Genomic DNA, 11,867 nt, shown 5'->3' with positions numbered 1-11,867 from the left:
TTCTTTCCAGCTTCTGGCTATTATAAATAAGGCTGCTATGAACATAGTGGTGCATGTGTCCTTCTTACCGGTTGGGACATAGTTTTTTGGCTTTTCGAGACAGGGTTTCTCTGTATAGTCCTGGCTGTCCTGGAGCTCACTTTGTAGACCAGGCTGGCCTCGAACTCAGAAATCTGCCTGTCTCTACCTCCCAAGTGCTGGGATTAAAGGTGTGTGCCACCACACCTGGCCCCTTACTGCTTTTAATATTCTTTCTTTGTTTTGTGCATTTGGTGTTTTGACTATTACGTGATGGGAGAAGTTTCTTTTCTGGTTCAATCTATTTGGAGTTCTGTAGGTATCTTATATGTTTATGGGTATCTCTTTCTTTAGGTTAGGGAAGTTTTCTTCTATAATTTTGTTGAAGATTTTTACTGGCCCTTTAATTTGGGAATCTTTGCTCTCTTCTATACCTATTATCCTTAGGTTTGATCTTTTCATTGTGTCCTGGATTTCCTGGATGTTTTGGGTTAGGAGTTTTTTGCTCTTTGCATTTTCTTTGGCTGTTGTGTCAATGTTTTCTATGGTATCTTCTACCCTTCTCCCTTCTATCTCTTGTATTCTGTTGGTGATATTTGCATCTATGACTCCTGATCTCTTTCCTAGGATTTCTATCTCCAGGGTTGTCTCCCTTTGTGATTCCTTTATTGTTTCTATTTCCATTTTTAGATCATGGATGGTTTTGTTCAATTCCTTCACCTGTTTGGTGGTGTTTTCCTGCAATTTTTTTTTCTTTTTTAAAATGTGTAGCCCAGGCTGGCCTCGAACTCGTGATCCTCCTGCCTCTGCCTCCTTCAGCAAATCCTACCAGGGTGTGCCACCACTACCGGCTCCTGCAATTCTTTAAGGGATTTTTGTTTGTTTGTTTGTTTCCTCTTTAAGGATTTCTAGCTGTTTACTTGTGTTCTCCTGTATTTCTTTAAGGGGGTTATTTATGTCCTTCTTAATGTCCTCTGCCATCATCATGAGATGTGATTTTAAGTCAGACTCATGCTTTTCTGGTGTCTTGGCGTATCCAGGGCTTGCTGTGTTGGGCAAACTAGGTTCTGATGATGAGTTCAGTTTCTGTTGCTTATGTCCTTGCCCTTACCTCTCGCCATCTGGTTATCTCTGGTGTTAGATGGTCTTGCTGTCTCTGACTGTGTCCCTCCTTTACGCCTGTGTGTCAGCACTCTTGGGAGACCAGCTCTCTCCAGGCAGGACCCAGGTATGGAGAACTGTGGCACAGGATCATCTCCAGGCTCAGTTGGAAACCGGAAGCAGGAGAGACTGTTTTAAAATAAACCAAAGAGGGGGAAAAAGTGATATTTAGCAGTAAATTCATCCAGTCCCAGACCTTTCTTTGTGAAGAGACTTTTAAAACACAGATCTATTTTATTTTTGACCATGTGTGTATATTTGTGGCATCCAGAAGAGGGCGATCAATCCCCTGGAGCTGCAGTTACAGAACCACCCAACATGGGGACTGAGAACTCAGTTTCTCTGCAAAAGCAGTGTGCTCTCTGAACCTCCGATTCATCCCTCCAGCCCTGTGAGCAGACTTAGAATCACTACTTCAGTCTCATGGTTGTGAGTCTGTTTAAGTTATTTCTATCTTCTGGGTTTAATTTTGGTAGGTTATATGCATTGAGAAATTTGTCCATTCCTTCTATGGTTCTCAACTTTTTTTTTTTCCGAGTAGAAGTTTTCCAAGTATTTCCTAAGGATCTTGAGTTTCACTGGAGTCTGTTGTAACACTTCCCTCTTTATCTCTAATTTTATTAATTTGGGTCTTCTGTCTCTTTCTTTTGGCTAATTTGGTTGTCTGTCTTGTTAATATTTTCAAAAACCCAACTCTTAGATTGATTTTTGTGGAATACAATGTTTTATATTTTATCATTTTAATCATTTTATCAGTAAAACTTACAATAAACACATAGAGACAAACTTTCCCTCCTAAGCCCCTCATGGTATCAATTTGGTATATATTGTGCATAGTAAGATGTATGAATGCAATTGTGCTGTGTTTACTGTGAGTCTTGAGAGGTTCCCATGCGGATCTAATTCAGTGATTATCTGGCAGAAGTCCAGGAAAGGTTTTTTTTTTTTTTTTTTTCTTTATTCTGCACAAACTACACATGATTAAGTTGTAGCTTTCTTTAAAAAAAATAATTTCAGGTGAATGAGTGTTTGCCTGAATATTATGCCTGTACACCACAGTTGTGAACATCATGTGGGTGTTGGGAATTGAACCCAGGACCTCTGGAAGAGTAGCCAGGACTCCCAACTACTGAGTCATCTCTCTAGTTCCCATGTTGTACCTTTCTGAAGATACTGTCTTTCCTTCCCACCTGTGGTGCTTAATCTCAATAACCACCCGGAAGATGGAGCTCAAGGCATGCCTGTGGGGGTTATGTAGGTAAATAGAGGTGGGAAGTCCTGCTCATTGTGGGTGGCACCATTCCCTAGGCTGGAATCCTGGAGAAAGTGAGATGATCAGAAGCATTCATCCCCCTCTCCTCGATTGTGGGTACAATGTAACAGCCACCTCAAACTCTTCATGCCCCCTCAAAGTCTTGTTTCTGTGACTCCTGCACTATGGTGGATTACAACCTGGAACTGGAGTTGTCAATTTTCTTCGTAGTTTGGGTGACACAGGGATGAACTCCAGGAAAAGTCAGCACTCTAGCCTACCTAGCCAAGCCCTCTACACCCACCGGGTCCAAAGCTGTTTGGCTCAGATGATGAGCGCCATCTACAGGCAGAATGCTTGAAATTGGAGAAAGATACCTGGATACTGTTCAGCATTATTTAAAGATCAGGAATTTTTAAAAGCCCAGTAAATTCTCTTCCGTGCATCTCTGATCTTCTTTGTACTGATTCAGTTCTTTGGTATTAAGTAACAATATTCAAGTTCTGTCTTTCTCCAAAGAATCTTTGAACTGGACAGAACTTGAGATAGATTTCATATCTTTCTTTCACATCTGACAAAATTTAATGCAACCTCAGGGACACAGTTTACAAAGTATACAAGCAAACTAAGCACTTAGTGGTGATAAATCATAAAGAAAATCATTCTAAGATGATTCTTGAGTTCACATATGCTTTTACCATTTACTGTAAATGGAAGCAAATTTGCACATTGTAACAAATGTGTTTCTTTTTATAGAGAGAACTAAATCATGGCTCAAATATTTGCTACTGCAAGACATGAAGCCCTTTCAACTTTCTTCAGAATATTTTTTTTTAATTTTAGAATTGTCAATGATGAGAACCCTACTTTGAATTAAATACACAATATAAAATGACAGAAGTGTGTTTAGGACCATTTCAGAACTTGGAATCGAAATTCTGTCTTAATCACAAGCCAAAATTCATTGAAAGAAATTTAACTATATTTATTTTTATTTTAAGTGTATGGGTGTTTTGCCTGCATGTATGCCTGTGCGTCATACGTGTGAAGTGTCCACAGAAGCCGGAAGTTTTACTGGATTTCCTGGAACTGGAGTTACAGGTGGTTGTGAGTTACTATGCAGGAGCTTAGAAATTTGTCCATTCCTTCTATGGTTCTCAACTTTTTTTTTTCCGAGTAGAAGTTTTCCACGTATTTCCTAAGGATCTTGAGTTTCACTGGAGTCTGTTGTAACACTTCCCTTTTTATCCCTAATTTTATTAATTTGGGTCTTCTGTCTCTTTCTTTTGGCTAATTTGATTGTCTTCCTCTAGAAGGGTAGCCCGTTCTCTTAACTGCTGAGCCAGCACTCCAGCCTCTGAAGTAGCAATTTTTAAAATCAAGCATTCTAACATGGTACGATCCAAAGATAGACTAACTTGTCATCCTGACAAATGACAGCAGGAACATATTAAAAGTCTGCTTTCTATTACTAAGACATTAAGGTGCTTTTTTTTGTTTGTTTTGTTTTGTTTGTAAGAACAGAAACATTGTGGGCTGGAGAGATGGCTCAGCGGTTAAGAGCACTGACTGCTCTTCCAGAGGTCCTGAGTTCAATTCCTGGCAACCATATGGTAGCTCAAAACCATCTATAATTGGATCCAATGCCTTCTTCTGGTGTGTCTGAAACAGTGACAGTGTACTCATATACAATAAATAAATCTTAAAAAAAATGAATCTAGTTTTTAAAAAAAAGAACAGCAACATTGTATACATTAAAAACCGTTATCCACATCATAGTCTCTCATCTGAGCTGAGTGTTTCAGAGAGTGTTCACTGGTATTGTCTAGTGTGAAGATCTTATATGTGCAAAAGTGCACATGTGTGCTCAGAACACAGGCTTCAGTGATGCCAGGAGACAGCACCGGTAAGCAACGGAATGCTATGTAGTTGATTTTGATTTAATTTTTGGTTATTGTGCTTTCAGAAGCATTTCAGCGTTACCAAGATTCACACTGGGTTGTGCGATCGGTCTGATTACAATCTACAGAGAAATGGGACCTATCTGTAAAAAAACGTTAGGTGGGGGTATCTATACCCCCACCTCCAAACCCCGACCACGGCTTTCATTTAACAATGCCTAGCTGCTGGCGCCTGGGACGTCCTGACTGACACCACCAATATCTTTCACATCCCTCTTTGTACCAACATTTGCCCATATCCAGGACGTTTCTGTTTTCAAAAATATTTAACTCCAAGAAACAAAGTATCAACTTTCTGAGCCCAAACCCCCATCCCTCAACGGCTGCCTGACTCCTGGGTCTTCCTGTTCACTCAAAGTTTTGGAAAGATCTGGAAAAAAAATTGCCAGGCGATGGTGGCGCACTCCTTTAATCCCGGCACCACTTGGGAGGCAGAGGCAGTTCGAGGCCAGCCTGGTCTACAAAGTGAGTTCCAGGACAGCCAGGGCTATACAGAGAAACCCTGTCTCGAAAAAAACCAAAAAAAAAAAAAAAGGGGGGGGGGGCTCTGAGTATTTTTGCTGCTTCGGCAAAAAGGATTCCTTTTTTTCAGACCTCGGTCCTCTTCAGACTCCCCATTGCCCCCCATCTCCATCTCCCTAGTGTTACCAGGGGCCCCGAGAGGGTCACCATACCCTAGCCCTGGACCGGCAAAGCCTGCTTTAATGTGTATCCCAAATATTCGCTCACCACGCGTTGAGGATATACAGATTCCCAGTCTCTTCTTATCCCGGTCACAGTAGGCGCACCTCACTCCTGTTGCTTGGACCACTCCTGGATGAACTGTTCATATCCTTCGACCAATCTTGTCTCCAATGGCAGCTTAGAGGCCATCAAGTTCTTCCTAGGAAGGGGAATGGGGGAGGCGGGTGTCGGAGCCCCAAGAGCCCTAGGCCAGTAGCGGGACCAGAGCCCTCTCCTGAGCACCCAGGTCAGCCTGGCTGCTTTCTCACCCTCCTGTCGAACTCAGCCACCATGCAGCAGCCTAAGTTATTTTGTGTAAGTGAACCACAAAGCCCCAGAGACCCACCCTCTAAGGTCATTTCTTAGTAGTCCTTAGGCTCTCAGGTAGCACGTCCCTTGCCCAGAAGTGCTACCTGATCTTTCCATAATTGGGCTGGGAGCCCATGCTCTTTTGCTCCAACAACACCTGTGTACTTTTCCCTAGAGCTGTCGACCGTCTCCTGTGTCCCCATACCTGTCTCCCTCCGTTGAACACCCAGAAAGCATGGACGCCAGCACGCGTTCCTCAATACTGGGAGTTTGTAAACACAAAGTATGCACAGATGAGAAAACAGAATTCAGAAGAAGGAAAAGGCAGGTCAGATGCCCTCGGATGGTCCCCCAAGTGAGCAGGGAGCGTCCTGAGAGGATCGTTTTCCTTCTCTTATACAGCGCGGGTTCTGAAAAGGTATGCGGAAACTATCCTAGTGATGGAGCAGGGCTCAGCTGTAGCTCAGGTGGAGTGCGGGCGGGGCCCAGCTCTGGAGCCGCTATGGAGGTGGCCTGGAGGCTAGAGCCGGGGTGGAGGATTGACTCGCTTCTATTGAGGGCAGGAGAACAAAGTGCGGGGACGGGGGGCGGGGGGGGGCAGCTGTGTGTGTGTGTGTGTGTGTATTGTTGCACTATTCCAATCCTGGGACAGCGAGGTGAAGATAGAAACTAAGGACGGGGAGGGATTTCCAGGAAATGAAAGCGAAAGAAGTTATCTCAATGTTAAAACTCTGAGCAGTTTTGGACAACCCAGCAGTCGCCGCTTCCTAGTTCAGTCAGGATGGCAGCGTCGGGTTCCTTCCCGCTGCTGGTCGAGGGCTCTTGGGGCCCCGACCCCCCAAAGAACTTGATCAACAAGTTGCAAATGTACTTCCAGAGCCGGAAGAAATCCGGAGGAGGGGAGTGCGAGGTCGTCCCGGAGCCGGGGAACCCAGCACGCTTCCGGGTGCTCTTCTCCCCGGAGGATGGTGAGGGGCGCGAAGGTCGGGGAGGGTCGCCTCGCGCGGGGTTCGGGACCATGGGTGCCAGGTCTAGCCCTCCGCTGCAGCTCGTTCTGTGCCGGAGATCCTGGAGGCAGAATCTGGGTGGCGAGCGCAACCGGGAGTGGCGTTCCCCTTGCTTTTCCAGTAGCTCCCTGGAGCAATCTGTGAACCTTCCCGTGTTCGTTTGTTTGTTGTTTGGTTGTGAGCCTAGCCTTTCAAGGTTGAGCCATCTCTCCAGCCCTTGTTTGTTGTTTTAACTGTCCTGTTTTTATTATTCAGGTGGGGCAGGAAAAGAATTAAGAAACGGGAGGAGTCCCGGGTCCGCTAGCACCGCGGGGTTCTTTGGGAGATGAGCTTGGGAAGTGAAAAGCCCTGGAGCTCTTGTGCCACAGTGGGGGAGGGAGGGGTGGGTGGTGGTGTCTTGTTCCTGCCTTGTCCTTCAGCCCCAAGATGACCTGAGATGGCTGTAAGCTTTGAATCCAGGTTGGTGTAGGGTCTGGTGGTGTTCCCTTATCTCTGGATAGTTCCTGAACAGTTAAGCAGTTGAATGTTCCCCACCTCTATTGGCCTTCTGCAAAGGAGGCCCAGCCTTCATTTCTCGCTCAGGTGGGTGAATGGAAGTCCCAGACTTCTGGAAATCCACCATGTGTTAATATCTGAGATTTTGCAGACCAGGGTCATCCTCAGAGTGCAGAATGGAGGGAACATTTGGGCCAGAGGAGAGGAAAGGAGGTTGAGGAGGCCGGGCAGTGGGTAAGGTAACAGCCCAGCAGAGACCCAAGAAGGAAAAAAAATGAAAACAAGAGAAAGGTGTAACACAGGGTTTCAGGAAGCCTGGGTAGGAGGGCTCAAGAGACCTTCGTGGCTCTGACCCCTTCCGGAAAACACAGGTTTGATTTCACAAGGGAGCCTTCATGGGCAGCTAGCTAGCTAATAAAGTGAGTGTGAGAATCTCATTTTTCACTTTTCCTAGATCAGTGATTCTCAACCTTCCTAATGCTGCAGACCTTTACCACAGTTCCTCAGGTTGAGGTGACCCCAACCACAAAATTATTTTTGTTGCTACTTCATAACTGTAATTTTGCTTACTATTATGAACCAGAATCTAATCCCCAGGAAAAGATCATTAAGAGCCTAAGGGGTCGCGACCCACAGGTTGAGAACCACTGTAGAGGGGTCCCAGTTTGATTCCATCTGTCAGTATCCCAGCAGACATGACCCGTATGGAGAGCACTTTTCTCTAGAATGTCACTGTCCTCAAAGGAAGGTCACATGGTAGGGGTGCAGATTACTGGCATCCTGGTCACAAGAGGTTGGGGTAACTAGACCTCTCCAGCTCCACTCTAGACACAGTAGTACAGTGAGTGTCGACTGAATAAGGATCGTGTACCACCAGCCCTCTGAAGTGACCCGAACATGCTAAACATTAAAAAAAAAAATCTGTTTTATCGAGAACATCAAACCAACAAAACAGAGGGACTGAGAGACTATCTAAGATATTGATAGTATACTGAAATACATGGCACGGAAAAATAATTGTTGTGATAATACAATTCCAGTTTTAGCCTTTACCGCAGACCCCTGGGCTGGCCCGGTGGTTCCACCCTGAAGGGCTGGGCTCAATGAAATCCACCAAAAGCAGGATCTCTGCTTGGCTTTCTCCCTACAGGGCTCCTAGCCCACAGCCCCCCACTTCATCCAGGCTGCTCCAGGCCATCCCTCTGGTTTCACTTGCAACACAGATGACTCAAAATCTATTAAAATTTAACCCTGTTGAGGGGACAGTCTTTAGGGTGACTAGAATCTCTCTCTATTCACTTTCGGTTTCCTACTTGAGGCACTGTTTCCTCAGTAGGAAGTCATCTGGAATTTCCCCGCAGCAGCATTTCTTTCCTGTAGAGAGCACCACCCTCTGGCCCAGAAGGAGCCTGAGCAGGCCTAACTATTCACTTGTGTCTACAATAGCTGGATAGTACTATTGAGCCTCTCAGTATCCCCTTCCCAGCAGAAATTAGCATATAGAGGTAGGAACCGGAAGATCTGACCTTTGTAGGCTAACTGGATTTGTGTACAATAAAGCAAGCATGATTTCCTGTGTTTTTTCCCCTTTGAGCCTGCCAGGCAGTTGTTCTGTGAATGAACTACCCTCTCAAACCCTAACTCAAAACACCGTAAGCCCCATTTCAGATGGGCACACTTTATTATACTTTTTAGTCTCAATGTGGCTCCTGTTTATTGTGCAAGGGCTTAGGTATCCTTGACGTAAGGAAACTCATCCTCTTAAAAATAAGTAAGTAAGTAAATAAATAGTATCTTGCTGGGTGGTGGTAACTTACACCTTTAATCCCAGCACTTGGGAGGTAGAAGCAGGCAGATCTCTGAGTTTGAGGCCAGCCTGGTCTACAGAGTGAGTTCCAAGAAAGCCAAGAATGCACAGAGAAACACAGCCTCAAACACACACAAACAAACAACAAAAAGATTTACTTTTATTGTATGTGTATGAGTGTTTGCCTGCATATGTCTGTATACCACATGTATACAGCGTTTGCCGAGGCCAGAAGAGGGCCTCAGACCCCCTGAACTGGAGTCACAGACTGTGCAGGTCGGTTTTAGATGCTGGTAACCAAAATCTGCATCATCTAGAAGAGCAGCTTGTACTCTTGTTGTTTGTTTGTTTATTTGTTTGTTTTTTCGAGACAGGGTTTCTCTGTGTAGCCCTGGCTGTCCTGGAACTCACTTTGTAGACCAGGCTGGCTTCGAACTCAGAAATCCACCTGCTTCTGCCTCCCAAGTGCTAGGATTAAAGTGTGCACCACCACGCCCGGGCAACTCTCAACCACGAAGCCACCTCTCCAACCCTAGAACCCACCATTTTCTTAAGTAAAACAGAACATAGATGACCTGAGGTAGGCACAAAGGGGAGGTTAGACACCAGAAGTCTGCCTCCTCCTCCCAGATACAGGTTGACGGGGATCTCGTTCTGTTGTTGCCGCCATTGCTTTCTAAGGGTCCTTATGTCCACACACATTGCACCCAGTCTATGAAGAGGTAGCCATGTCTGAATGCCTCAGATGGACTTTACCAAATCCAGGGTAGAAGAAAAGGAGCGAAACACATAGACACATGATATTAGGTCACAGGCTTCCATTTAGGTCACGGAGACCTCAATCCTCTCCACAGGCCAGTACTGCTTCTTTGGAAACTCCTGTCTATTCACAGAATACAGTTAGAGCCAGATGTTCCTTCCTACATGGATTGTAACTCCTGTCTCTGGGGGAAACGTCTAAGTGAGATCCCCCCCTTTGGCCTGCCCTCTTCATGACTGAGGCGGGAGAGCTATCTCGGCCTCCCTTTATGATAGGCGCTGAGATCATTAGAGCCGCCCACCAGAGCGGAACAGGAGCCCAGCATTTGGGTTGCAGCTGTGAACAGCAGCGGCTCTCCCCACCTCTCTCCTAAACCTGTTTCCATCATCTTCTATGCTGGCCACGCCCCTCCTGTTCCTTTCCTGTTCTCCCTGGTCTGAGCTACACTGATTTTCCTCTTCTGTCTCTGGCTTCTGATGCTTGCAGTTTCTGTTTTTCACAGCTCTTCATATGACTGACAGCATTCCCTGAGAGTACGTTAAATGTCGAAACTTCTGCAACAGAGGCGTTTATTTCTCTACAGCCACCCAGGTAGTTTATGACAGAGCTGGAAATCAAATGCAAAGCTTTGGACTCGGCTCAGTTTTCACTGTAGTTCAGCTGTCCGGTGCTCTAATTCTGTTTTTGCAAATCTCCTCTATTTTATTTTTTTCTGCACCCTTTACTACCAACTATGGGTTATCATTGTAAGCTAATGTGCTGGTTGAAATGGCTGGACTCCTGGTCATTCTGATAATGGCCAGCTGGGCCACTTTCCTAAAACACGGCTTTCATATGCCCAGTCGTCCCCATCATTGTAGATATTTCTGCCTTCAGTGCCTACCAAGTATAGTATAGGTACTATACTACTAAACTCTTTATATTTCTTCAATGTAACACACTTAGTACACTGACTCAAGACAAACCTCAAGTCAAGAAGACTGAGTCTTCCTAAGTAAGATTTGTTTAGCAGGATGCTTAGGGTGTTCACCAGCATTCTGTTATTGTGACAATGTATCTGATATAATCAGCTTGAATAGAGGAAGGGTTTATCTGGGCTCAACAATTCTGGAGTTTTCAGTCTACAGTCAGTTGGCCTGCTGCTTTTGGGCCAGTGGCACAAGGCAGGTCCCAGGGTCACCCTCCCCCCTTCCTCTTACCGAATTGGTTTCCAATGCCCTAACATCCTTCCCTTAGGCTTCTGGACTTCTGAGACTGTTGCCACTATGAGCTGGGCAACCAAGCTGGTAGTTTCGAGGCCCCCAGGGCATGCTCCATAACTAATCTAAAGCAGTGAACTATAGACAGTAAGCAGGGCATGACAGTTCATGCGTTGACCCCAGCACTTGGGAGACAGAGGGGGCAGGTGGATCTCAGTGTGTCCAGCCTGGTCTACAGAGCAAGGTCTAGGTTAGCCAGGGCTACCATAGTAAGACCTTGTCTTAACAACAGCCCAGTAAGTTCAGAGGCAGGGGAATGGCTCACTAAGTAAGAGAGCTTGTTGGGTGGATGTGAGGCCAGAGTTTGAATCTCCAGCACCCTTGTAACAGCTGGGCATGGCTACGAGTGCCCTTGTAGAGGGTAGAATGGCAGATCCCCAGAGCTCTCTGGCCAGCAAGCCTAGCCGAAAGGGTAAACTTCAGGTTCAGTGACAGACCCAGTTGGTTTCCAGGCCAGAAGACAGAGAGTAACGGAGGGAAGTACTTCAGTGTCCTGCTGTGGCCCCCACACGAGCAGGGGTGGGAATCTATCCACACACACACCACAGGCACACAACGTAAGTTTAAAGCTGCGATTCAAATCCATCTGGTAAGTTTTTCTTCTACAGAGTTTGCTTCTTAGAGACGCTGGCTGAACCGCTATGAATGTAAACTGTAGACATCACGTAAATAATTATGTAAGTGAAGATCGCTTGCAGTTTGGCTTAAAACTTTTTTTTTTTTTTAAACATTTCAGTTCGGCAGAACGTTCTGGAGAAAGGGAATCATGAGTTAGTGTGGCAAGAAAAAGGAACATTCAAGTTGACTGTCCAGATGCCCACAGACCCTGAGGAAGCCTCAGTCTCTAAGAAGTCAAGGAAGGAATCTCCAGAAGAGGTAAGGAAACCTAGGAAGGACTCAAAAGGACACAAGGTGGCATTCCAAGGTACGTAGGGGATCTCAGTGATGAAAATATGGTAAAGATGTGCTGGGTGAGGTGGCTCGTGCCTTAAATCCCAGCTCCAGGGAGGTAGAGGTAGGCAGAGTTCAACACTAGCCTGTTCTACATAGTAAGTCCAGGCCAGTCAAGGCTATGCAACGCTATATAGTGAGACTGTATCCAAAAAAAAAAAAAA

The 11,867-nt window shown here is 45.6% G+C and overlaps 1 protein-coding gene and 1 long non-coding RNA gene across 3 annotated transcripts in view; one reads left to right on the top strand and one right to left on the bottom strand.

Moving 5' to 3' along the window:
* Window positions 1-1,225: 1,225 nt before the first annotated feature.
* Window positions 1,226-5,948, bottom strand: LOC115029548. The gene is made up of 3 exons (XR_003835109.1): window positions 5,630-5,948; window positions 5,122-5,275; window positions 1,226-1,308 (listed from the first exon to the last, which is right to left on the bottom strand). It is a non-coding gene; the product is annotated as an uncharacterized LOC115029548 (long non-coding RNA).
* A 110-nt stretch (window positions 5,949-6,058) lies between these two features.
* The window catches only part of Parp14 (poly(ADP-ribose) polymerase family member 14), a 38,869-nt gene continuing 33,060 nt past the window's right edge, over window positions 6,059-11,867 (top strand). The window contains exons 1-2 of one of the 2 annotated variants that reach the window (XM_021184803.1): window positions 6,059-6,392; window positions 11,489-11,628. In XM_021184803.1, the coding sequence (XP_021040462.1) occupies window positions 6,206-6,392; window positions 11,489-11,628 (327 nt within the window). In that variant the 5' untranslated portion in view covers window positions 6,059-6,205. The remainder of the gene's footprint in view (window positions 6,393-11,488; window positions 11,629-11,867) is intronic. The other variant, XM_021184802.1, reaches the window with a different exon arrangement.

Source organism: Mus caroli, chromosome 16 (genome assembly GCF_900094665.2).
Source record: "Mus caroli chromosome 16, CAROLI_EIJ_v1.1, whole genome shotgun sequence".
NCBI classification, from domain to species: domain Eukaryota; kingdom Metazoa; phylum Chordata; class Mammalia; order Rodentia; family Muridae; genus Mus; species Mus caroli.
This window is presented reverse-complemented; position numbering and strand designations above follow the sequence as displayed.